The sequence below is a fragment of the Puntigrus tetrazona genome, chromosome 7 (assembly GCF_018831695.1).
Source record: "Puntigrus tetrazona isolate hp1 chromosome 7, ASM1883169v1, whole genome shotgun sequence".
NCBI classification, from domain to species: domain Eukaryota; kingdom Metazoa; phylum Chordata; class Actinopteri; order Cypriniformes; family Cyprinidae; genus Puntigrus; species Puntigrus tetrazona.
In genome coordinates, this window is record NC_056705.1 from 31,011,312 (window position 1) to 31,034,554 (window position 23,243).

A 23,243-nucleotide genomic window follows, 5' to 3' on the forward strand; every position below is an offset into this window, starting at 1 on the left:
ACAAGTACAATTCTTCAAAATCCTCCTTTTGTGTTCCACAGAAGAAAGAAACTCATACAGGTTTTGGGAACGACGCGAGGGTGAGTAAATGATAAGTTTTGGGGCGAGCTCCTCCTTTAAATCTTTCCAATTCTTCTTCGCGCCCATCTGCTCTCACTTTGTTGTATTGCATCATTCTGTTTCTCTCGCCGGTCTCATCCACGCTGCTGCTCTTGTGTCCGATCGCCCTTCTCGTTTGTCTTTTTCCATCTTTCTCTCTGTTTTATCTCGGTGAATTCATCCCCGAGGCTGTGTCGTCGCAAGGACAGGTGGCCTGGCTGTGCGTGTCAGCGCGTGTGTTACGCAGATGACAGGTAAGCGTGTGTGTGAGTGTGTGTGTGTCGTCTCTGTGGTGGGTCCTGAGGTTCTCACGGTGCCCTTTCATCTCCAGGAATGTTCTGTCGTTCCGTGTTTGTGTCAGCGGCCCTCCTCATGCTGTCACGACGGGGGGGAGGAGAAGGGGGCGCTAAGACAGAGAGAGGAAGAGAATTAGGAAATCGTTTCACTTTTTTTTTTACTATTTCAAACCCCCTTACTGAGAAGTAAAGCAGGTTTCTTCCGTGTGAACCGTTTGAACATGTGAGGGTCCCTGATGTCAAACACATATAGTTCTATTTATAACAATACTAAGAAAAAGATGGAGAAGGGAGGCCCTTTATGAGTCATATGCTTATTTTACTGTCTCCTCCTCCGTGGTGGTGTGTATAAATACTCTGGCCTCCTTGTAAAGAGCACGTGGACTCGCTCTCCCTAAACACCACGCAACCTGTGTGCAGCTGCTCTCTGACTCACACACACACACACACACACACACACACAGAGCTCTGGTTATTCATCTGTTAAACGAACATTCACTGATTCGCTTACATCCTGTCTAGTCGCCAGCGTTTTAATATTACAGTGTGTGTGTGTGTGTGTGCTACGTGTGGGTGTATTTGCCGTCGGCTTGTCTAAAATGATGATATGACGTCTACAAATGCCTATGTGTGATTAACATTAAAGACACCCTGCAGTTTTTTCTCAGATGTTTTGAAATGTCAACCTTACACGTTTTTAAGAAAATGTCATTTAAAACACGGACTGAAATTTTATATTACATCAAACGAACTTGTTTCGAGCCCACACAAGTGACTCCTGCCCTACGTGTTCATTCAATAACCCCTCCATTTGTTCAAGTTCAATTGTCATGTTTAAGCGGTGTTCAAATCAGACCAACAAAACTACATTTACAAAATCTTTAGTTTTACACTAACATTCAAAAGTTTGCTTTCAGAAAGAGAAAATAACATCGTGTGCACACGTACATGTATAGTGTTACAAACGTTGTGTCATTTTAATAATATTAATAGTCATTTTTCCTAATTTTCCATTATTCAAACCCTTTTTAAACACCAGTTATCATCCCTAAAAAAAAGCATAATTATCTTCAGTGAGTCACTAAACCATTTCAATTAATTCCACACATTTTGATTCAAGCATTTAAGTTCTAAATATTTTTATATAATTTTTATGTAGGCTGTTGATATGTATTTATACTTCCGTTTGCATGGGTAGTTTTAATAAAAATGGAAATCAAGCTGGTGCCCTGTACACACTGCACAACATTTGCACGATCAAGTGCCTCATTATGTGAACAGAAATTGTAATTCAAATCAATAGATTTTTAGCCTATTTTTAGTCTCATTAAGGCGCTCAAAAAAGCTATGCTATGGATCATTCCTGGTGAGTGATAACAGGTTGTGTAATACATCTTTTCATCGTGCCAGCAGTATAGGTAGTACCTGTCAGAAAACAAAAAAATTGCTCAATTGTAGCTTTAGGGGCTCACCAGCTTGTTACGTACTTCAGTACTCTCATAATAGTACCATAAAAAGTATGCATTACTATTTTAAGGGTACATATTACTACTCTAAGCTACTAATGTGCATGCTTACGTGGGAAAAAATGGTACAAAAAGGTGTCTGTTTGAGTGTTCTACCACTAAAGGTACAATACTGGGCTTTTTTCTGACAGTGACATAAAATTTGAATCTTCTCTATTATAGATCAGTGGTTAGCCTACAATAATAGCTCTGCTGGGTTTCCACTGCCGCTACTGAATCTGTCTATCCATCCGTTCGTCTGTCTGTGTAATTCTGTCATGCCAACTGGAGTTTGTTTCGGTTATTCCTTGAATAAAGGGATTTTTTTTTTTTTTTTTCCATTACCTGTCTAAAACCTGAGGTGGGATTTGTCATACCCAGAGGCAGTCTGGTCTGTCTAGTCGAGGATGGACAACCTGACAGCCCTCATGGCCGTTCTCCCTCTCACTGGTTCTCTGGCAGCGTGTGTCCCTAGAGACTCCAAAACATGGGTGCTTGGATTGCCAATGAGAGCATGAGGCTCCGAGTCTTATTTCAGGTGTTGCTTTGAGGCGCCGTGTGTGAGTTTGTGGTATTACAGAGGATTAGCTGGTGAGACACAGTGTGTGTGTGTGTGTGTGTGTGTGTGTGTGTGTGTGTGTGTGTGTGTGAAATAATCTCAGGGTCGTTTGTTGGTGTGACACAACAATATAGGCTTCTTCTAGATTAAATGTGAATGATTTAAATACATAATGAATTAGTAACGAGTGTCAAGGGTTAGATTAGAAGACAATATGAAGGAAGATACGTAAAATAGAGAGAAAAGAGATCTCAACATCTGTCATTGAATGACAAACCTTTGCTCTTTCTCAAGGATAATCAATGCAGGGTGATATGAGCAGATGTGTGTGTGTGTGTGTGTGTGTGTGTGTGTGTGTGTGTGTGTGTGTGTGTGTGTGTAGCAATGCATGTACACCGAGTTAAAAATCCTACTACTGTATGTATGTATATCACTCACTTTAGCATATTCCTTAGGGTCAAATATCCTCTCTCTTTCTCTACCCTCAGGTAAAATTTCATCTCATTTAGTTAATTGCTGTCATCTCTGCTTTGTTAAGGGTTTTGTCCTACACACAAACCCATTTCACACACAAGCACACCCACATGGCACACTGCATGCTAATGCTTTCAGCACACACAAATAAATATACACATGCTACAATATCAAATATAATATAAGACGGAACTGAATAACAGCACCTCACATACTGTTTTAAATGCGTTAAGATGCCACCAAATGAACACAATAGTCTGAAACGCTGGAAGGAGCATCATCACACAGTTATTACTCGCATGGTTCAAGCAGCAGATTTCCTCATGCTGGGTTCAACTCTATCATAGATTGATTTATTTATTAATGATATTATTTTTTCATAAACAAACGGAACTGTGTACCGATACGGTTTAGTGATCTTGTTGGGAAACAGAACTTGATATAACAGATAATATTCAAATTAAACAGGTGCATTACTCCCGAGAAGTCTCGGGACCTTCTTTATTAAAACACCCTCATATGCTGCATAGACTATAAACAGGCGGTGAGAAAACCTACTCTGATGAAACATTTGAGTTTCTTAATGCCAGTCACAGCCCTTTACACACGGGGAGGTTTATGAAAGTAAGTTGGAATGAAAAGAAAGACAGAGGAAAATGCGTTGACCTTTGTGAGCATGTTCCTGACTCTTATGATTCAGTTCTGCTGCCTTGGCCAACTGAGAGACAGACTGTCTATGACACACACATGCTACTTAAACACCTGCCTGGATTAGAGATTACATTTCTCTCCGTCTCTGTACACCAGCTGCATGATGCTTATAATGATCCAGTCTGAATGCATGTCTCATTCTCTTTCATTAGTTATAGAATAAACAGTTACGTATCTGAACCTGTTCTGTGGTGCCGGTTCAAAACTTGGCGAGATGTTTACAAGGCAGCAATTTTAGGCATCACAGACACTCTTCCGATGTAAAGACCGTGGCAAATGACAGACAGCGTAATTACGTGGCTTTCTGAGACGACATTTTCTGCCAAATTCTAAAACAAAACAAACAAAAAAAAAAAACACAGACAATGTGGAAGAAAATAACAAATGTGCTGCGTTCAGATACCAGAAAATATAAATGTTATCCAGTGTTCTTGTGTGTGAGTTAGATATATGTGAGATAATGTGACAAAAACAGTACTTTCAGTAAAAGTAATTCTTTTCAATTAGTAGCTAAAAGTATGTGTTCAGTGTCCCTAATACCTGTGTACTTATATAGTAACTACATGTTTGTTACCACAGTGTAAGTACATTGGTTACTCTTTACATAAATTGTGGTTGGTGTCCAGAACGTTACACTTTATATTAACTGGACGGTTCCTAACTTGTTACCATGTGGTTCACCAACTCGAGGTCTGACTCCTCCCACTTCACAAACCCCTAAACCTACTCCTCTCCAGCCCCTGGATCACATACCACTTACACACACCATTCTGAGGACTGTTACATGTGTGTAGTTACAGAAATATTACTGCTGTAGATACTGTGTACTTACAATATGATTACATCCTACATACACAAGTTACTATGTAAATACACACAGGTATTAGGGACACAATATAAAGTGGGACCAAAGTAAGTCTTACAGTATATAGTATGAATGTAATCCAGATTTGACTGTAATCTACAGCGTCAGCTGCTGAGCTTCACTGCTTTTCACAACTCCTCTCCTATGGCCCCACGAGATAGACGTCCATTAAACGTGCGTTCCAGAATCTCACCCCAAATATTAGGTCATCTGGGTTTTTACCTGCTGTTTTATAAATACTGTGAATCGGGACATACGTGTTTTTGCTTAAAAACAAAGCAGAATACAGAAGTTTACTATACACAACACCTATTTGTGGACAGCTTTTCTTCCACGCAAAATAATCCACATGCCAACAAAACAATGGGAACGCAGAACAATAATGATGATTCACAGCTACAGAGCATAGGGGCCAAAGCTATTGTGGATCCGCTTACCTGAATCCTCCGTAATTGGCACAGATTTGGAGAAAATTACCACTGTTTAGCGAATAATTTACGGACAGTTACACCAACATTTTATCATGTAAGTCCCGTGTTACACCTCAGATGACAAGGCAGATTTATAGTCACATTGATATTTAGCCAGCCAAAGTCATTCTATGTAGGCTGCTCAGTAGTTTCTCGCAGTTCACTAGGTTTCAAAACTATTTCTCGTTGCTCTCGTTCCGTTTCTCTCTCTCTCTCTCTCTCTCTCTTTGTCTGTCTCCTACTCTTCACACCCACAAGCTGGGATAATAGCGCTGCGTCTGCAGCTTGGCAAGATGGAGAGCGTGCGGAGGGAAAGAGGAAGTGCTAAGAGATCGTGAGGGAGAGGGAGGGCGAGCAAGCCAGAGCATCTCCAGTGACATGATATTTAGCACAGCCAAAGATATCAGAGAGAAGAGGAGGTCGCAAAACTGGATATGTTAATGAGAAGAGGAAGCCTGGAGCTTTGCAAAAGACTGGAATATCTGGTCACCAGACGTGCAGTGACTGTGATGCTGGTGCTCTCAACAGGCCTGCGGGAAAGCTCAAACTGAGGTTAGTTCAGACAAAAAATAAAAGCCAGTTATTTATATGTAGAGAACCTAGGGAAAAAAAAAAACTGCGAGAGAGATCAGAGTTCACAAGAAGAATCACACCAGATTGAACACGGAAATTGTAGCTGGTGTTGACGCTGATGTCTATTTAAAGCGGATTTAAAAAAAATGTGCAAATAAGAAATGTAAAAAAAAAAAAAAAAAAAAAAAAAATCCTGGTTAAAACAAAGTTTATTTATAAGAACAATCTAAGACGTAGAAATGCAGCTGATGAATTTAATGTAATGTAAATCAGTGAGATCAATCTAATCATGTGGTAGACTAGTTACATGTGTGTGTGTGTGTGTGTGTGGTTTTAACTCACACAATCTATCCACTAATGCTGGTTTTACTAAATACTTCACATAAAATTAAGTCTTGCATGATAACTGACCACAGCAAGAAATGAAAGGCCGTCTTTGTGTAATACAGATAAAACAAACCATGCCTTTGCACATATTGACTTTCTTTGTATCCATCTCCCAAAATAAAAATATCTTGTGTTTCAGAAGAAAGTCATATAAGTTTTAAATGACACAAGGGTGAGTAAATGATGACAGAATTTTCATTTTTGGTTGAACTATCGCTGTGACAGCTGTGATTTCCCAAGGCACTACTGATCCGTCAAGAGATAGAGACAAGGAAAAAAAGCTTATAGCAGCAGACAGCTAGCCTATATTAAATAATAGTTTTACCAAACCAGTATAAGCCATTCATGCCGATCTAAGCTGGTCTTTACAGCAGCCAAAGACACTGGGAAAGAAAAACACATGGCAAGAATGGATGAACACAAAACGCTCAGATTAGAGGGAAGGGGGTGCAATGAAAACTGTGGAGGATAGAGAACAAACTAATAAACACAGACTCTGATTGACTAGTGTGTTTTCAACGGGATGCTGCCCACGTCCGGTACCGTCACCCAGGCTTTGTTTTCACTCCGTCAAGCCTGCTCGGTGCTCTCCTTCTTCCCCGCTCCGCTCGCTGTCTGTCTCTCCACCCCACCGCACACGAGAACGATGGGGAGCTCCGAACATGTAACTAGGACAAAAAAAACTAGACGATGAACAAAGGGACAAATTACATTTGAGACCTGCTTTTCTGTTTGTTCAGAAATGAAAGGGGTTGTGTGCTTAAGAGAAGGTGTGTGCACTGTACTGTTTGTGAAAAAAGAGAGCAAGGGGTTAGCTGGGTGAATAGAAATGTTAAAAGGAATCCAACGATCTTGTCGATTACATAATCCGGTGTGCAGAAACTAGTCTTAAAGGAATAGTTTATCTAAAAAATCATCATTTAGTATAATCAGCTTCATGTTACTACTGTATGGAAGTTAGTTAAAACGTTCGATCTTAAATTTACTTTAGAGAAGCAGTGCAAGAACCTTACGTTTCTACATTTAACAGTAACTTGCTAACCTTGCTAACAGTTCAGAGGCCTTGGAGATTTGCATTTAAAAAAATGATTACTATATCATTTTTGATATGCAAATTTCCAAGGCCTCTAAACCTTTGTAGGATGTTACTGCAAACCCATGTGACTTTTGTTCATCTTTAGAGCCCAAAAGGTATTTTTAATAATCTTTCATCTATTTTATTCTATCTATTAATCCACGCGATCGTACACATACACATGGAAAAGGAAAGCAAATTCATTTGAATCGAAGTATAAACAAACTGAAGCGTATTTGTTTGATGTGAAAGAACCAATGAGGCTGAAAATATAAGTTCTGAAGATTAACGTTCTCCCGGGTTTAGAACCAGAATTGTCATTTTTAGGTCGACCGTCCCTTTGAAGGTGCTGTACAAGCGTTTAGTCCGTAGTAGCTAGAAAAAATATCCCTCTTTTCTTGGGAAATCACACCTCTCTGTCTCAGCATCTGACAGCGCTAAGCTCCAGCCAATCAGACACCAGTGAATCATTTTGAATGTCAAATTGACATATCTTGAAAGTAAGGGATTCAGAGAGAGATGTGTGGTAGAAAATGGCACACAGCACCCTTGGCATACAAAAAAGTATGATCTCTATCTAGTTCAGGATGATGACTGGTCAATGAAGTATTCGAGCGGCGCTAAAATACATGAAAACAATCACGATGCCACGGTTTAGCACGAACAGCTGTTTTTACACACTGCAGGTAGAAGCAAAAGCATCTTATTCCACTGATGGCTACTCAAAATCAAACATGTGTTCACTTCAATTAAAGTCCATTGATATACAGTTTGTTAAGATCGGACAAGATTTGGCTGAGATACATGTCTTTGAATATCTGAGGGTGCAAGAAATAAATAAATAATGAGAAAATTGCCTTTAAAGTTGAGCAAATTAAGTCCTTAGCAGTGCATATTACTAAAAAAATAAAGTTTTAATATATTTGCATAATATATCTCAATGAAATGTCTTTTATGTTTTTGATGGCATAAAAAATCTATTCAGTGACCCATACAATGTATTTATGGCTATTGCTAGAAATAAACCTGCGCTATTTGAGACTGGTTTTGTGGCCCAGGCTTCATTTGGTACTTCCTGGTAACAGCTACTGTGTGACATGACACATAGGTTCAGCATGTTCAGTACAATGAGTAACACTAACCGATATTAACCTAGTTTACACCTTTATCCGAGACGATCCTTTCTAATGTATTTTATTAATAGCAACCATTAAAAAACATGTCTCTGAGGTTGTGTTGTATTGTTATAATCGCAGCTTATTACCTAAAGAAAAGATCCTACCTATTCTTTATCTGTCTGCGCACCTACTCTTCATGAATCACTTACAGACTCTTGTAGACGTTAGATTTATTAAATCTCAACGACCCAATAATTGAAAGCAGAAGAGTCTGTACTTGAATGTACGCCAAGGCTGGAGTTTTTCATTTTCAAATGTATAAATTAAAACGGGAACTTCTTGGGCTTTATAATCCCCGTCGAGCGTGCATCAGCATGGCAGAGAGGGACAGAGAGAGAGAGAATAATTATTTGTTTTCCATTCAGTGCATATTTTCAGCGTTCTGTTAGTTAGGTGTTAGTTCCATCTAGTGGCTAAATGCAAGCTCGCTTAGCCCTTAGTCAGACTCCAGCGCCCCCTGGAGAACACACAAGCTTTAAGAATGATTCCTCCATTAGACAGCCAATGTAATAAAACTTCAGATTTTAATAATGCTTCTTGTTATAAATACATGATTATCTCCAACACTTCATAAATAAGTTTTAAAAAGCACCCTCTGTTTCAGATCACTTTACAGATGTCTATAAATACTATGTATTACAATAACAGTCTTTCAAAATGTACTGAAAAAAAAAAAGTTACATCTCGTTTTTCTAAGTGCAATCGCAATTCAAGGTGTTTGATTGTGTTCTCTTGCGTTCTGAGTAGAGACAGCGCTTTTCCTTATAATGTACAAACCTTATCTATTAAAAACAGATCCAAGATCTATTTAAAGAAGCAACTGCGGCATAAAATGTAAGAGTCGATGCGTGAGCGCAGTCCTTTTTGCCCCTGTGGTGTATTTAGTGTGCATCAGATAGACTTTAATAATCATTTTAAATGACAAACAGACAAACAAACAAATGCACAATGAGTGTGTATCAGACTTCATATAAGGTCAGTATGAAGTGTTATGAATGTATACAGTGTGATAAGCTTTATGATACAGAAAGACTCCAAATGGTCTTTTAGCATTTGGTCAACATGATTTGTAAGTCTGTGTTGTGTATGAATTAATAAATGACTTTTAGCTGCACTAGAAAATGCCTACTTGATGCCAACAGTGTTGCTCTGGAACCAGATCCCTCTTATTATTATTATTATTATAACCATAATAAAATACGTATATAAAAAAGACTAAATTAATCAGTGATCATAAATCACAATACACAAAGTCTCTGGTCTAATCAATACCAGTGCATAGCTTTTAACTGCATTTTTATAAGCTGTTTTAAAGGTGTGTGTTATTTGTTAATTATTAAAGGGTAGGTTCACACACTCTCTCCGAGCGTAACGTTTATCCTCTCTAAGCTTTCCGTATGGTGTATTTGCCTTTCTGAAGTTGGGAGATGTAGATTTTGGTTTTGGTGCCATCTGTGCGCTTGAACCAGACCTCTCCGGCGCTGATCCCCGTTATCACTGCCCTGAGAGAAACACACAAGAAAAAAAAAAACGAGTCCATTTCAACTGAAATGTTTTTGCAAACAGAGCCAAAGCGAAGACAGATGCGGTCTTATGCTCTACTGACTGTGCCGGGCTGTCGTCATTGACTTCTAGAACGACGCTGCTGCCTTTGGAGAATCTCTCTCCATCACAGAAGAGAGCTCCACCTTCGCATCGCACGGCCACCTGCCTGTCTGAGAGACAAACAGACAAGCGCACCATCTTCAACATGTTGGGCTTTAATAGCTCATAATGCTCTAACTCTGTTTTCAAGACATTTTACGTCACTATAAAGAGCCGTCTAGCCGAAGTGAAACTCCTGTCATTAAACGGTTCACAGGCGTGACAAGATAACACTTTCAAAAAAAGTAGTTGCACAAAAGCTGTCACTGGGATGATACCATTTCAAAAGTACCTCCTGTGCCTTATTTAGCTCTTAAGGATGCAAATCAGTGCCTTAGCCTGTTAGCATTCCAACATACATTTTCCAGGAATGAAAAGAGGTTAAATATATGCATTAGTACATAAAGAGTACATATTTAAATTTAAAAGGCACCTTTTAAAAAGGAAAACATTCTCTTGACAACAAGATCACTGAGAGATTTTGTTGATCATTTTCCATTTCCGTGTGCTAGCCCTGTCTAACCTGAAATCTTAACGGTCCAAAGTCCTGCTTCACATCAAATATCTTCTGTTCATATGATCTCATTTTTTCATGTTCAGTGTGGATTTGTTGCTGAAAGCTTACCATCCAGTATGGTACGCTACATAAAGTTAAGTATAAAGAGTTTGTCTTGAGTTTCAATAAAATACGTGTGCTGCTGAATGTACTGACAAGCATTTACGGTCAACTAAAGTATAGTTTAACGCAAATAAAATTGTATTAATATATTATCCGTTTTTTTTATATACTATACTTTTAAGATTTGAAGTACGAGCACGTTTCTTTTTCACAAGTGTACAGTGTACAGGATTTGGTTTTAATTGATTCTTGTGGTGCAAAGGAAGAAACGGAGGGATGGGAGTGAGAGAAAGAGTGAGATCTGGGAGAAATACAAAGACAAACGACAGACAGAGAGAGTCAAATGTTACATGTCAAACCATTTTTCTTAGAGATAGAACAAGACTCTAAATGTGACATTAAAGACAAAGTAGTTTCAGTCGATGGGTCTGGAGTGACAGAAGAAAGGAAATGATTCTATAAATCAAACGTCTGTATCTAACTTTATTAGAGGCCAGACAGATAGAGCTCGTGAGTGAGGGTCAGGGCTCGGAGGTCAATGGAGAACATGTTGAATCCTTTGCATCCACTTAACCTAGAGACACTATACGTGTTGTGTATCCCTGAATGTTAACATGCCAAACACCCCTTTGTTTAAAAGCATGCATTAGCACATACAAGATGCTGAAAAACATACTTGAATCTCAGTTTTAAAATGCTTATATAGCATTATTAAAAAATAGATTGAATCCTATATTGCACTGTGAGGTCTATGCCAAGCTCGTGGTGAGAAAGAAATCATTGGTTAAACCTATTTAGCCCAAGGCAAGGTCTCGGACGGTCAGTGAACATGATTACCTTCAATAAATTTACAATGAGTATATTCAGTCAGTTTTGTCAAAGTTTAATGAGGTTCACCTGACTACCATGAGGTTCCAGACCTCCAAGTGTAGCTTCCTGAGAAAGACTTTGACCGACAGGAAAGCTATAATAGAGTACTTAAATGAACACATTGCCATTTAATAACCGACTTACTGTCTGCTTTCTTCTTCAGAGGCACCAGTGCCGCTTTTGCCTGAAAGACAGAAAGATAAAAGTCACGATCCATCATACACGTTCCCCGTGAGCGAAGGGCTGATCGCTCATCATGAGTACCTTCTTGATGGCCGTCCAGTCCTCTAGTATGTCAATGTCTCTTAGCATATACACTATGTATGGCCCTGAAAAATAGACAAACATGTTGAGAAAGACAACTTCTTCAAATAGAGTGAGAATAAAAGCACGTTGGTTGAGGCACCGTGCTGGTTGGCCTATAAATGTCTTTCACGGAAAAGAATAAAAATGAATACTGTTTCACTATATTCTATGGCAAGTCAATGAATGCCAGGCTATGTGGGATTCCTGTATTATTAATCTGTTAATCGGTGGCCCAATTAAGACCCTTTGAATAAAGTGTCAGATAAATGACTAATTGCTAACTGCTGGTGCTAGAAAAAGATTTAATCGAGAAGGGAAATGCTAACTAAAAGACAGAGAAAGATCTCAATCTAAAGTATACTTTATTACCCGACACAAGAGCTGCCTTCTTCTTCCTGTCTGGGCGAATCAGGTGACTCCTTCTCTTACATTTCTTCATCCTTACTTCATCATTCCACCACTCTGAATGATAAAGAGCAAGTTTGTGCGTTAATGGATGTTGTGCGAATTTTTGTGCTTCTAACCTACAAAATTCCTAGTGGAAAAAATACGCTTAGAATCTTCTCATAAGTCTGACAGTGAAAAGACCAGATGGATCACACTTTATATTAAGTGGCCCTGATACCAGTGTAATTACATAATAACTAACATGTAACTATAGTGTAAGTACGCATTGGTACAAAGTATCTACAGCTCAAGTCAATGTAATATTTCTGTAATTACACACATGTAACAACTCTCAGAATGGTACAAATGTGTAACATGACTTTTAAAGTACAGAATTATATAACTACATTTTGTAACAACATGTACAAGAGTTTATATATATATATATATATATATATATATATATATATATATATATATATATATAATACACAAGTACAAACACACATATAATAAAAAATAATAACTAAAAAGTATATAGAGTCTGTATTGGGAGATACTGTATATAGTGACAGCTGACTTTAAGTGGTGTGTTATGGTTATAGAGGGCTCACTGATTTACAAGATGTCAGAATTTCATCTCATCTATGCTATATTAACACACTCATCATACACTCTTAAAATGTTTAGCACTGTATTAAAATTATTTTGAAATGTTCTATGTTTATTTAATGTTTATTCACATCACTGTCTATATATAATACAGTTAATACCATCATTTTATTATTTTTTCATCTGTTTCATTGCAGGTTGATGTTTATTTTATGCATGCTGTGCTGCACTTCGGTTACTCACATTACTTTTAAGGTGCTATATAAACACACCTTGACCTTGAATTACAACGATGAAAGGAAAACTAAAATATAATGTTTTATAAAAATGTACCCATTAAATTCCCATTTTCTATTAAGGTGAGAGATTCAGAAGTAGTAATATTAAGCTTTATAGGAAACAAAAAAATATATAAGCTGATATATTCCTATTCTGACAGCAAGGTAATCCGTGTGATACTGGTATGATATACATTATTTGGAAGAAATTTCTCCACACATATAGTAAATTTTAGAGTAAAGTTTTTTTCTGGTCCTCAGGAAGGAAACAAACTCTCGAATCATACAGCATTAAGATTTTTGAAAATCTAAAATCTGCAAAAAAGCTTTGTGTGAGGGGTAGGCTTAGGGTGAGAGTAAAATAGAGTTTGCACAGTATAACAGTGTGTGTGTGTGTGTGTGTGTGTGTGGTACCCGAGGTGATGTCTACGCTCTGTTTGTCCTCTTCTAGTCTGCGGATCTTCTCCAACAGTTCTGTTTTCATGGTATCAAATAAGAGTGTCCTCTCACTCTAGAGAAACAAGCAACTGATTACATACACACACTGACTCCATGCGATTCATGTTTAATTATTAATACGCATGTACATTTGCTGAATCATGCAATAGAATTAGTCCTACGGTATTGCTGTGTGTTTTAAGCGTGGTACCAATTTCATAATTGCTTTCTTGTACCATGAAATTTCCGAAATACCCTAGAGTACCAAGCAAATTTCATGATACGTGAAAATGGCACATCATTTAATGCCATGGTAACACAGAAGTAGCTTTGTGGAAGGATGCTGCATCTAAATATGTGGGTCAGCTGAGCCGTATTACCTCCAGATGTTGTCTGGCCCCCTGCACTTCACAATCATATTTGTGTCTGACCACCTGCAGACAAAGTTCTCTGTACACACCTACAGGAGGAGAATTAACAGTTGACCCGTGCTTCATATTTAAGAGAGATATCGTGAAGCAGATGTATGCCTCCTGATGCGTGTCACCTGCCACTTGTGTTCGCTGCTGTAGGTTCTGCTGCAGTGTTGCCAAGGGTTCTCTGTACTCTCCTGCCTTTCCTGTCAAAACCTCATCTAGCTTCAACTTAACCTGGTTCAGACGTTCTTGAAAAAGCCTGAAATTAAAGAGGAAATCATCTATAGAGCGCTAGGTTTACACGGTTTGTCAAAACACTATAGAATATACTATTTTTTACTGGTGGCCATCCATCCTAGATGACGACCCTGAAAGAAATCCCACCCAGCATTAACCAATCAGGAACATGTATTCTTACTTGTCTTTTAACTCAAGGAACTGTTTTTCTAGATCAGACATTTCATCTAGGCACTGTAATCGTCTCCTCTCACAATCTTCATCATCCATTTCTAAAAAAAGAGAAAATTCACTCTCATTCAATGTAGTTCATTCTGTTCATTCTCTTTTCCCATCAATTCCAGTCAGTCCTGTACTTTACAATGCTACATGATCAATTTTGGCTATTTGGGTGTTCTTCAAAAGCACTATTCATTCAAGTCACTAGATTTGGCAGGATTTGCCAACTGACAGTGGTCATGGAAAAATAAAGTAAAACAAAAAGCAATGCAACCAGTTTGACAGCTGCTGGGACATAATTGCAGAGAGTTAATAAGAAGACATTCATAATTATGCAACATTCAGTCGGCAGACCTGAACTTTCCTCCTCTTCTTCCTCTTCCTCCTCAGGCTCACTCTCCTCCAGGTCGCTGTCCCTCTCCTCTCCACTCTCCTCCATTGTCTCCTCCGCCTCTCCTCCCTCTCGCTCCTCCTCTACCTCCCCATTAGTCTGAGGAACCTCGGGGTCGGCCTCTGTCTCCATCTCCTCCTCGGGTTCTCTGGCAGCCGGGTGAGCTGGCATAACTGTTTATAGTGCTGTATTGGACAGTATTATAACAGAGTTAGGATTCTAAGGTGTCTGATAAAGTAAACAAAGAACCAAAGTAATATGAATTAATGTGGCATGAACTATAAACATAACATAAATAATACTTACACATTTATTATATATAATTCTTAATTATTAATAACTCAGTTTATATGATTATAATTTATACTTGTTTGTTCATGTAATATATATATATATATATATATATATATATATATATATATATATATATATATATATATTTTTTTTTTTTTATTATTAATTTATTTATTTTTATCTTAACTATATCCTATGAAAGCACTAGAAGATGTGAAATATGTGCATATTAAAAAAACAACTGACCAGACTAAAGACCTTTAGAGGACATTAGCAGCTATCACAGAGACAGCAGGAGCTGTTTAAGACCATATCAAGCACTTTCTGTTTAATTAGAAAGAGGAAACTGCACGCACTCGTCTGATCCAGGTCTTCGTATGATGAACTAGCTCTCTTCAGTGGGGTTCATGAGACCAGGAGCGTGTTCACAGACTCGACGTGTATCATGTACATCCTCTAAAGGCCGCACTGCACTGACTTACATTACAAGCTCATTACTCATTCTCCACATCTATAGCTTGTACATTATATGACGAGAGGTACATTAATAGTTACAGCCTCGTGCTGTTCTTATATAATTGCGGATATAAGTTAGTTATAAAAACTCGTTTTCCAACTGAACAACTCCACAGTCCATTCAGAGACATAAAGTGTCCGGTATAACGCGGTACAGTAATGTTAAAGAACAAGAGTGAAAAAACTGACGGTCGCACATCTTTAAAAGCATTAATTGCAATGTATTAATGTATCGCCTTACTTCGTAACATTGTATTGAATCTCTTAGTAGCTCCATGAATATTCGCAAATTAACCGGTGCAAGACACAGAATAACAATACACGACGATCTTACAAACAAACTGTACTAAGTGCATGAACAACAGCTAAACAGCTTACCTTTTCGTCGATTATTGTTCAAGTCATGAAAAATATTACATATTGTCGACTGAATTTGCATATCAGGGCAAGTTGACATCGGACAAGTCCACTTCCTCAGCGTTTATACGTTTGTTGAAAGACACTAGCGTTACCGTTTTGAGGCACCAGCCAATCAACGCAGACCACGCTACTTCTGAGAACCAATAGAAGCACGATGGTGAGGAATCGCAGTCTCATCGATTTCTGAGAGGTGGTCAAACTGGCCAATAGCATTCGGAGCTGAAAATTCGTGAACTTTCTACCAACAGACAAGGTTTCTCCACAAAGGCCGACTTGAACTTACTTCTGCATAATGGACAGAAAAGAAACGTTTATATAACATCATTTTAGAATCAATTTTTAATCAGTCAAGTAAAGAAAAAGCAGCAGCCAAGTGTAATTTAACGTTTTTATTAAAGTTGCATAAAAGTGTAACAAAATTGGGCAAAAAACCAAGACAGTTTAGTATTGCTACAAGATGCTTTTTTTTTTCTCCAAAAGGTACGACCTTATGTACCGTCTTTCTCAATTGCTTACATTTTTCAGTTCAATTAAACTCATACTATTGTTCCTCTTTTAAATGCAGCTGATTTTCCATTCCTCCTGTCTCTCATTGTACACATACAAAAGAAGGGAAAACAACAACAGTGCTCCATTTTATGTTAATACGTCTAAAAACTTGGTATATAACTTCCTTTTTCTAGAAAAAAATATCATTGAAAGTACAAGAACCTAAACCTTCAAAAAGACTTCCCACATTTGTAGCTATTTTTCTTGTATGTCCTCAAAAAAAGATTTAATTTATTTGGTTGTCATAACATAAATGTAACCTAAGGCAACATCTGAAAGTATAGGTAGAGCGACTCATGTAAAATGAAATGCTGAGAAGTAGCTGAAAAACAGACAATTAAAAACATTGGGCCTATGGAAAAGAAAAAAAAGAAAAAAGTGAGCGGAGAAAGAGAAAAAAAACATTTGTTAAGCATCCAGGACAGCTGTCATTGTACCTGTCTTTATGTAATTCATAAGTGAACTCAGATGGGATGAGGAGGAGCTTCAATGAATGATTAATATTTACAGATGCTAGTGATGTGTTAGTACGTTATGGGAAAAGCTCTGAAACACCTGCTGGAAATGTTGGGTTGGTGTATTTCAAGAGCACCGAGACTATTAGCCCTCTTATCATAATGTTGGATTGGCCGAGACAAAAAGAGCAGATGGCTCCCTGGGAAAGATGATTTAGGAGAGTCATGTGTGAGGATTAATTCTAAACGTACGGTTGGCAGTGACCGTGACGCACTGCAGCTTGTCCCTCCCCATCGCTCTCTGGAAGAGTCAGTGTGCACATCTGTGGATATATGTGAGGCCCAAGAGCCACAGCTGCGGTTGTGTGTATGTGTGTGGCAATTTCTCCTGATCCCTGAGGGTGGTGATGCCCATGAATTTCTGTGTGTGTGTGTGTGTGTGTGGTATGTGTTAGACGGGAAAATTAAAGACAAGAATCAAAGCCCCATTTTTTTTTTCCTACACGCAGCTCCTTTCCCCGTTAATACCACAAATCCAAAGTAACTCCCTCACTTTAAATCAGCTTTAATCACTCTCTTTATTAGTTTTCCTCTTTTAATTAAAATGTGCACAAATTTTCCTGCACGCTTCATTCGAGGAACGGGAGAATCAAAACACAGAGGGGAAAAGAAATCCACAAGGCCACTTCCGTCTAGTCTGTCATTTTAAGCCAAGTATCACCACAGTTTCACAAAAAGGTTTTAGTCCGTGTGTTCATTGAGACAGAGCAGGGAGCTTCCAAACCAAATTAAAAGAAAAACCCGAATTCGTAAAATAAAATGCATAACGATAATACGCACAGTGGTGTACGCCAACATGAAGTACATTTGAAAACATTTGAAAACGAAGATATTCTCCCCCTTTACAAAAAAGTGAAATAGAATAAAATAATACAAATAAAATCAACAAAATGTGAAAAATAAGCCCTGCTTATAAGAATCTGATTGAATCTCCCATATTTTTGCCTCCACCTCCTCGCCAATGGATGAAAAAGAGGCAATGGGATTAGATGAGCACCTGCTCAGGGGTGAAAGGTCACTCCCTTTGGAAAAGGAGGGATGAGATTGGTTGAGGAAAGGTGCTCATTTCTTCTGAGGAGTACTGAGCTTTTGCATGCCACGAATCTTGTCCAGCAATTCAGCTACAAACTCCTACAGAGGAGAGAAAAAAATAACATAGTAATAATAATAATAATAATAAAATTTAACAGATTGTGGTAATTTTTGGAAAATCTGCACAGACTAACGGTCCTTGCATACTGAATTTTTCCTGTTTTTTCCCCCCCATTTTGTTCTCATTCATCATTCACTCCTATCATAATGCTTGCTATGAAATATGAAAATGCAAAAAATTTTATCAAAGCAAAACGTTTTGTAGGTTGCATTTATTTTTCATGTGCAAAAATTTCTTACTACTTTAGACCTTCAGTCCTAGAACTCTACACAATACCTATCTGTGTTTATCCTCATTACAAAGATTTGCACTATGGGACTGTTGAATGCTTAAATCTGATTGGTTGAAAAATCATTTAAGGTTATTTTCAAGGAAATGCATAGTTAACATTAGACGTAATATTGGTTACCATAAGCAGAATAACTGATAAAATGCCACTGAATTATTAGGAAAATGGCCCGTTGTCAATTATTCCATCCTTAAAATTGTTTAAACGGGTAAAATTGAAACAACTCTAATTTGATTCTTCTAACAGCATGTGCAGAATTCGCCTGCTCTTCAATATGAGATAATATACTCACTTCAGTAGGTTTATAACAGTCTACGAGCAGTTCCTGTTAGACAATAAGAGAAAAAAAGTTAAGTTAAAAAAGTCATACAAATGTAAGATCTGTTAAAAACTGAAGATGTAATGGAAAATGTGCCAAAATGCTGAATCTGTAATTCTTGAGAAGGACACCTTGACCCTTGCGGCACGGTCTACATCATTCTCCATGTCCAACAGTTCATCCACATCGATCTCCAGCTCTGGAATCGCCTCCTCCTGTGACACATAAGCAGAAACATCATGAAGGAAAGGAAACGATCTGTATGAATCAAAGATACGTGTATATTCTGAATACATCTAACTGCCAATTACACAACTATTCTCAGTAATTTCCTACAGCTCTAAGAAGTTCCACAGTATTCCCAGAAGGAAGAGAAACCCGGTGAGGAAAGAGCAGCTAGGCAAAGACAATGTGACGCTGCTTGCACAGAGATATGTCTTTAAGGCAATTATATAGTATTTTCTTGTTAAATTCAGAGCAGAGTTTATATAGGTCGGTGTAAGGCTAACTCTTCACCACTAGGGGTATCTCTTGTGTCACACACACACACACACACACACACACACACACACACACACACATTTAAAAATGAGTCTTTGCAACACCATGGATCACACAAAATTAAGTTATCCAGGTTGGTTTCAGTTTAGCACAAAGAGAAGACATTTCTAAGCGTTTTTTAATAGTTTGATTAAAGTATGTTTGCTTTTGCTTTACTCTCTACTAAATCACTTCTGTGGAATGTATATGCAATCTCACTATTTATGGGAATGATGCTCATGTTGCTCATTGATGGTTATGTTGCTCAAAGGATCACCGTCTACTTGCCCTGGAATGTGGTACAAATGTTGTGTAATATTTTGGGGGAGTATTAATAATTTATTCAATAAATAAGACAATGATTTTTATTTTAAAAAAAAATAGATAAATATGTAAAAGATGTGACGATTCCACATCTCGACTGGCAAGTTCCTGCATCTAGAAATAATAGACTAGAAATAAGGAGAGAAATTGAACACAGCGATACAAAACTTTTGGGACCGAATTAGATTTAGATTCAGATAAGTATGTTTATTTTGAGAAATACTCCCGTGTTTGGCTATTTTTAATCGGTCCGGTTCACATATTTGGCTTTGGGCTGTTGGCAGAGCACTGGCCATGAAACAGATCCGTCTGCTTCACTTTCTGAAGTCAGACGCCTTTGTCTCTCTCTCTCTGCTCGCAACCAACTTTCCTTAATAGCTCTAAATCAAATCAAAACCCTGATTCAAATTCAAACACCATCTCTCTATGCAACTTTTAGTTGCGTTTTCCAAAAGCAAAAACCCAACTGTACCGGCGGAGGCTCCAAACCTCAATTATACGCTGCTGTATTTTTGGCATCTCGTCCCTTTGGCCTCCCAATTTGGTTTCTTTCTATAAAGTTGTCTCTTTCAATAAAGACTAGCTAATACATCTCTCTCCCCACAAAGCTATAAATGGTCTTCAGAAGACTAGTACCACCCCCACCCCTGGTCTCTCTCACGTTTCCTTTCCCCCTATTCCTCAAACATTTGCTCCCTCAGAGCCTTTTCCAAAACACACTTCATCTTCCTCTTCCAGACACACACACACACACACACACACACACACACACACACGAGCCTTATGAACACGTATAAGCTCATTGTGGTTTTTCTGCAGTGACTCATACAGCATATTAAAATATCGTCTATCTAGAGAAACGAGCACTGAAGCGGAGAACATAAAACTGCCCATTGCTTCACAATGGAAAATCAAAAGGCACTTGGAAAAACAGGTCTATTTCTAGAGCTGATGTTTTTTTTTTTCATTCAAATGCTCTCTTTCTTTCTTGTGCTTGATGCTACTATCAGTACTTCATCTTTTCACCGCTCTTTTCCTCCCCCTTGGTTTGAGCTGCCCAGACCAGCTGTCATTGCACCTGCCTGAATACCCCTTGCCCAAATCTCTCTCTCTCTCTCTCTCAACGACACAAGCACACACACACACACACACACACACACACACACACACACACACACACACACTACAGTTCATTCAGGCACACTGATATTGCCATGGCACCGTCACATGTAAATGGAAGCTTTAATTGCTCTATTGAATTTACAAACCTTCAATTTGTGTCTATGACTGAGTAGTGCACATAAGACTAAAGGGTGCATGAGTACACAGGAGCGAATGAGCTGTAAAAACCACTTGAGCTGGCTGTTAGGGGTTGGAATGTGAAACAGTACGTGTGTGTGTGTGTGTGTGTGTGTGTGTGGACACCGAGACAAAGAATGCAAGGCACAACATGTGGGCACCATGTGCTACTACTCACTCAGAGAGACAAGGAAAAAGACAAAAAGAGGAAAGCTGAGCAAAAGATAGGAAATACAAACTAAGTGTAACCGAAAATCTTCTCACTATTAACTAGGGATTCATTTAATCCAGAAAGCTGGTCATTTAAATGGACTCTACATGCACAGACGACCAATTAATTCTCATTTAGCTAATTTATCCAAAGTGACTTATTTTAAGAAGCACAGACCCCTGGGTAAAGGGGTTAAGTACCTTGCTAGTCTACATTGCTATTTTAGGACTGAGATTATGTTTTGATGCCTAAAAGGCATTATTTCAAGTCATTTAGCAGATGCTTTTAATACAAAGCAACTTAGAAATGAGGAACTTTGCGAGCAGTGACAGTAAATAACAACAATAGGTGATTTACCGCACGACTTTCAGGAGTAAGCTCGGCTAGAAAAGAGCAAAAACTGCAACAGAAGTTAAAAAGGAGAACAGAACAAGCAGATTTCTTTATGATGTATTAATATGAAGAACCGTCATAGGTTCAAGTTAAGTGTTTGTAAAATATAATACAATATTGATGGCAATTTTTTAAGCTACACATGTCTCAGTTGTGAATGAATAGCTTGTGTAAAAATTAAGAGTAATTATTCAAACAATAAATTAGTTTACATGTGTTGGACACTTGCCGCCGGACATTTTTTACAATTTATTCAGCAACAATTTTTTGTTTGGCAAGAAATGTATCATGTTTCCACAAAGAACATTAAGCAGGATAACCGTTTGCTACATTGATAAGAAATGTTTCTTGAGCAGCAAGCTAACATATTAGAATGATTTGTGCAACTCACAAACTGATTATTCTGATTTCTTAAATCTGTAATTGCTAACACAAACAAGAAAGGAGGGTGGAACTGGTTATTTCAGGCAGATCTAGTAATTAGTGTGTGCAATATGAACCAGTGAGTGAATAAACTGTGGGCTGTCTGAGTCAACGCATCGGTCAATGTGCAGGTGTGTTGAGCTGCTTTAGTTAGAACATGTCTACCCTGGATTTATGGATGACTGCATTCATGTCTGCGCTCTCGTGACCTTTGTAATTCAGCATATGTGTATATGATTGTCTGCAGGTCTCTTGTGATCTGATGTGACATTATGAGAGCAGAAGGGTCTTGGACTCAGTGTTGGTTTGACCTACATTACACAACTGTCTTCATCATGAAGGATGAGGATGATATGGGTTTCCTAGCGGGGCCCTTGAGACGCCAGACATTACTTGAACTTACAGCCAAAATGCTTTCAGTTCCTACACAACCTTCTCCAAAACAGTGACGAGAGCATTAGATAAAAACATTTTTCCAAGCATAACATACAAATGAAGGGAAAAGTCGTATTTAATAGTGAAGTGTTCCCTATTCTTAAATGTAACCAAACACTGAATATTCTGGATTAAGTTAAGCTCTATCAATGTAAAAAAAATATATGGAAAACATCAAAACTATGGGAGCATTTACAAAGAAACTAAAGAGTGTTTAAAAGACATGTCAAGCATGTAGTTTTATAAATCATTCTTTTGAGGTGGGAATACTTTTCTAAATAGATTAGAGATTAGACGAGTAGAGACTCCTCCATGTAAACCGTGCTTCAGACCTCCTTGTGATTTACAAAGAGTTACCTCAAATGCTATTGTGGTACTATTGATGTATTTAGCAAACGATTACATCATCTAGTCAAAATTGGACAGAAGCTGGTCAGACTCAAATCTTTCTATTATATTAAGGCTTGTTCACATAAAGAACAATTACTATTTAAGATCCTACAAGAATGAACGCTCTGTTAATAGATGCAGTTATGTCTTCTGCAGCTTAAAAGCTTGAAGTGAAGATGGATTCAACAGTCAATTATTTTTGTTCATCAAATGTTATTATTGTCTAGTATTGTTGGATTCTGTGTTGTTATTGTTACAGTGGTGGAGTGAACTCCACTATTCTTTTAGAATAAAAAAAATAGTAATAATCATTCTAGACCATAAGTTTAATTAAAAATACAAACGGACTGGTCAGTATTATCAACGTTGTGCCACAGATGTCATCAACAGGACCTGTAATGAAAGCCCGGAACATCCTCTGAGTTTCACATGACAAACGAGAAGGACGGAGACTGACGTCATGAAGGGCAAAGCAGATCAACAATATTCAACTGCCAGTGAAATTAATACCTCATTTATCATACAGAAGAGGAAGCAATCTGTCACAAAAGGTAATTAAATATA

At 38.0% G+C, this 23,243-nt stretch overlaps 2 protein-coding genes and 1 long non-coding RNA gene across 6 annotated transcripts in view; 1 reads left to right on the forward strand and 2 right to left on the reverse strand.

Annotated features, from left to right (window-relative positions):
• LOC122348461 overlaps positions 1–23,243 on the forward strand; it is a 26,765-nt gene continuing 3,522 nt past the window's right edge. Inside the window, exons 1-3 of one of the 2 annotated variants that reach the window (XR_006251328.1) lie at positions 1–353; positions 14,609–14,768; positions 23,057–23,230. This is a non-coding gene — a long non-coding RNA (uncharacterized LOC122348461). Of the gene's footprint in view, positions 354–4,183; positions 5,532–14,608; positions 14,769–23,056; positions 23,231–23,243 lie in introns of those variants that run through there. The other variant, XR_006251329.1, reaches the window with a different exon arrangement.
• On the reverse strand, positions 8,698–15,937 carry brms1 (BRMS1 transcriptional repressor and anoikis regulator). Of its 3 annotated transcripts, XM_043243914.1 has the most exons (11): positions 15,798–15,937; positions 14,573–14,794; positions 14,181–14,271; positions 13,894–14,021; positions 13,727–13,806; positions 13,323–13,419; positions 12,001–12,093; positions 11,590–11,654; positions 11,470–11,509; positions 9,799–9,907; positions 8,698–9,694 (listed from the first exon to the last, which is right to left on the reverse strand). In XM_043243914.1, exons 2-11 carry the CDS (start codon positions 14,778–14,780, stop codon positions 9,577–9,579), a joined length of 1,029 nt encoding a protein of 342 aa, XP_043099849.1. In that variant the 5' UTR covers positions 14,781–14,794; positions 15,798–15,937; the 3' UTR covers positions 8,698–9,576. The 3 variants fall into 3 exon arrangements, with proteins under 3 accessions (XP_043099849.1, XP_043099848.1, XP_043099850.1); XM_043243913.1 differs by having other exon boundaries at positions 13,727–14,021; XM_043243915.1 differs by lacking the exon at positions 9,799–9,907 and having other exon boundaries at positions 13,727–14,021.
• ppp1r14bb (protein phosphatase 1, regulatory (inhibitor) subunit 14Bb) overlaps positions 16,214–23,243 on the reverse strand; it is a 17,691-nt gene continuing 10,661 nt past the window's right edge. Inside the window, exons 2-4 of the mRNA XM_043243916.1 lie at positions 18,796–18,879; positions 18,638–18,670; positions 16,214–18,034 (exon numbers count right to left, since the gene is read on the reverse strand). Of these exons, the coding sequence (XP_043099851.1) occupies positions 17,966–18,034; positions 18,638–18,670; positions 18,796–18,879 (186 nt within the window). The 3' untranslated portion in view covers positions 16,214–17,965. The remainder of the gene's footprint in view (positions 18,035–18,637; positions 18,671–18,795; positions 18,880–23,243) is intronic.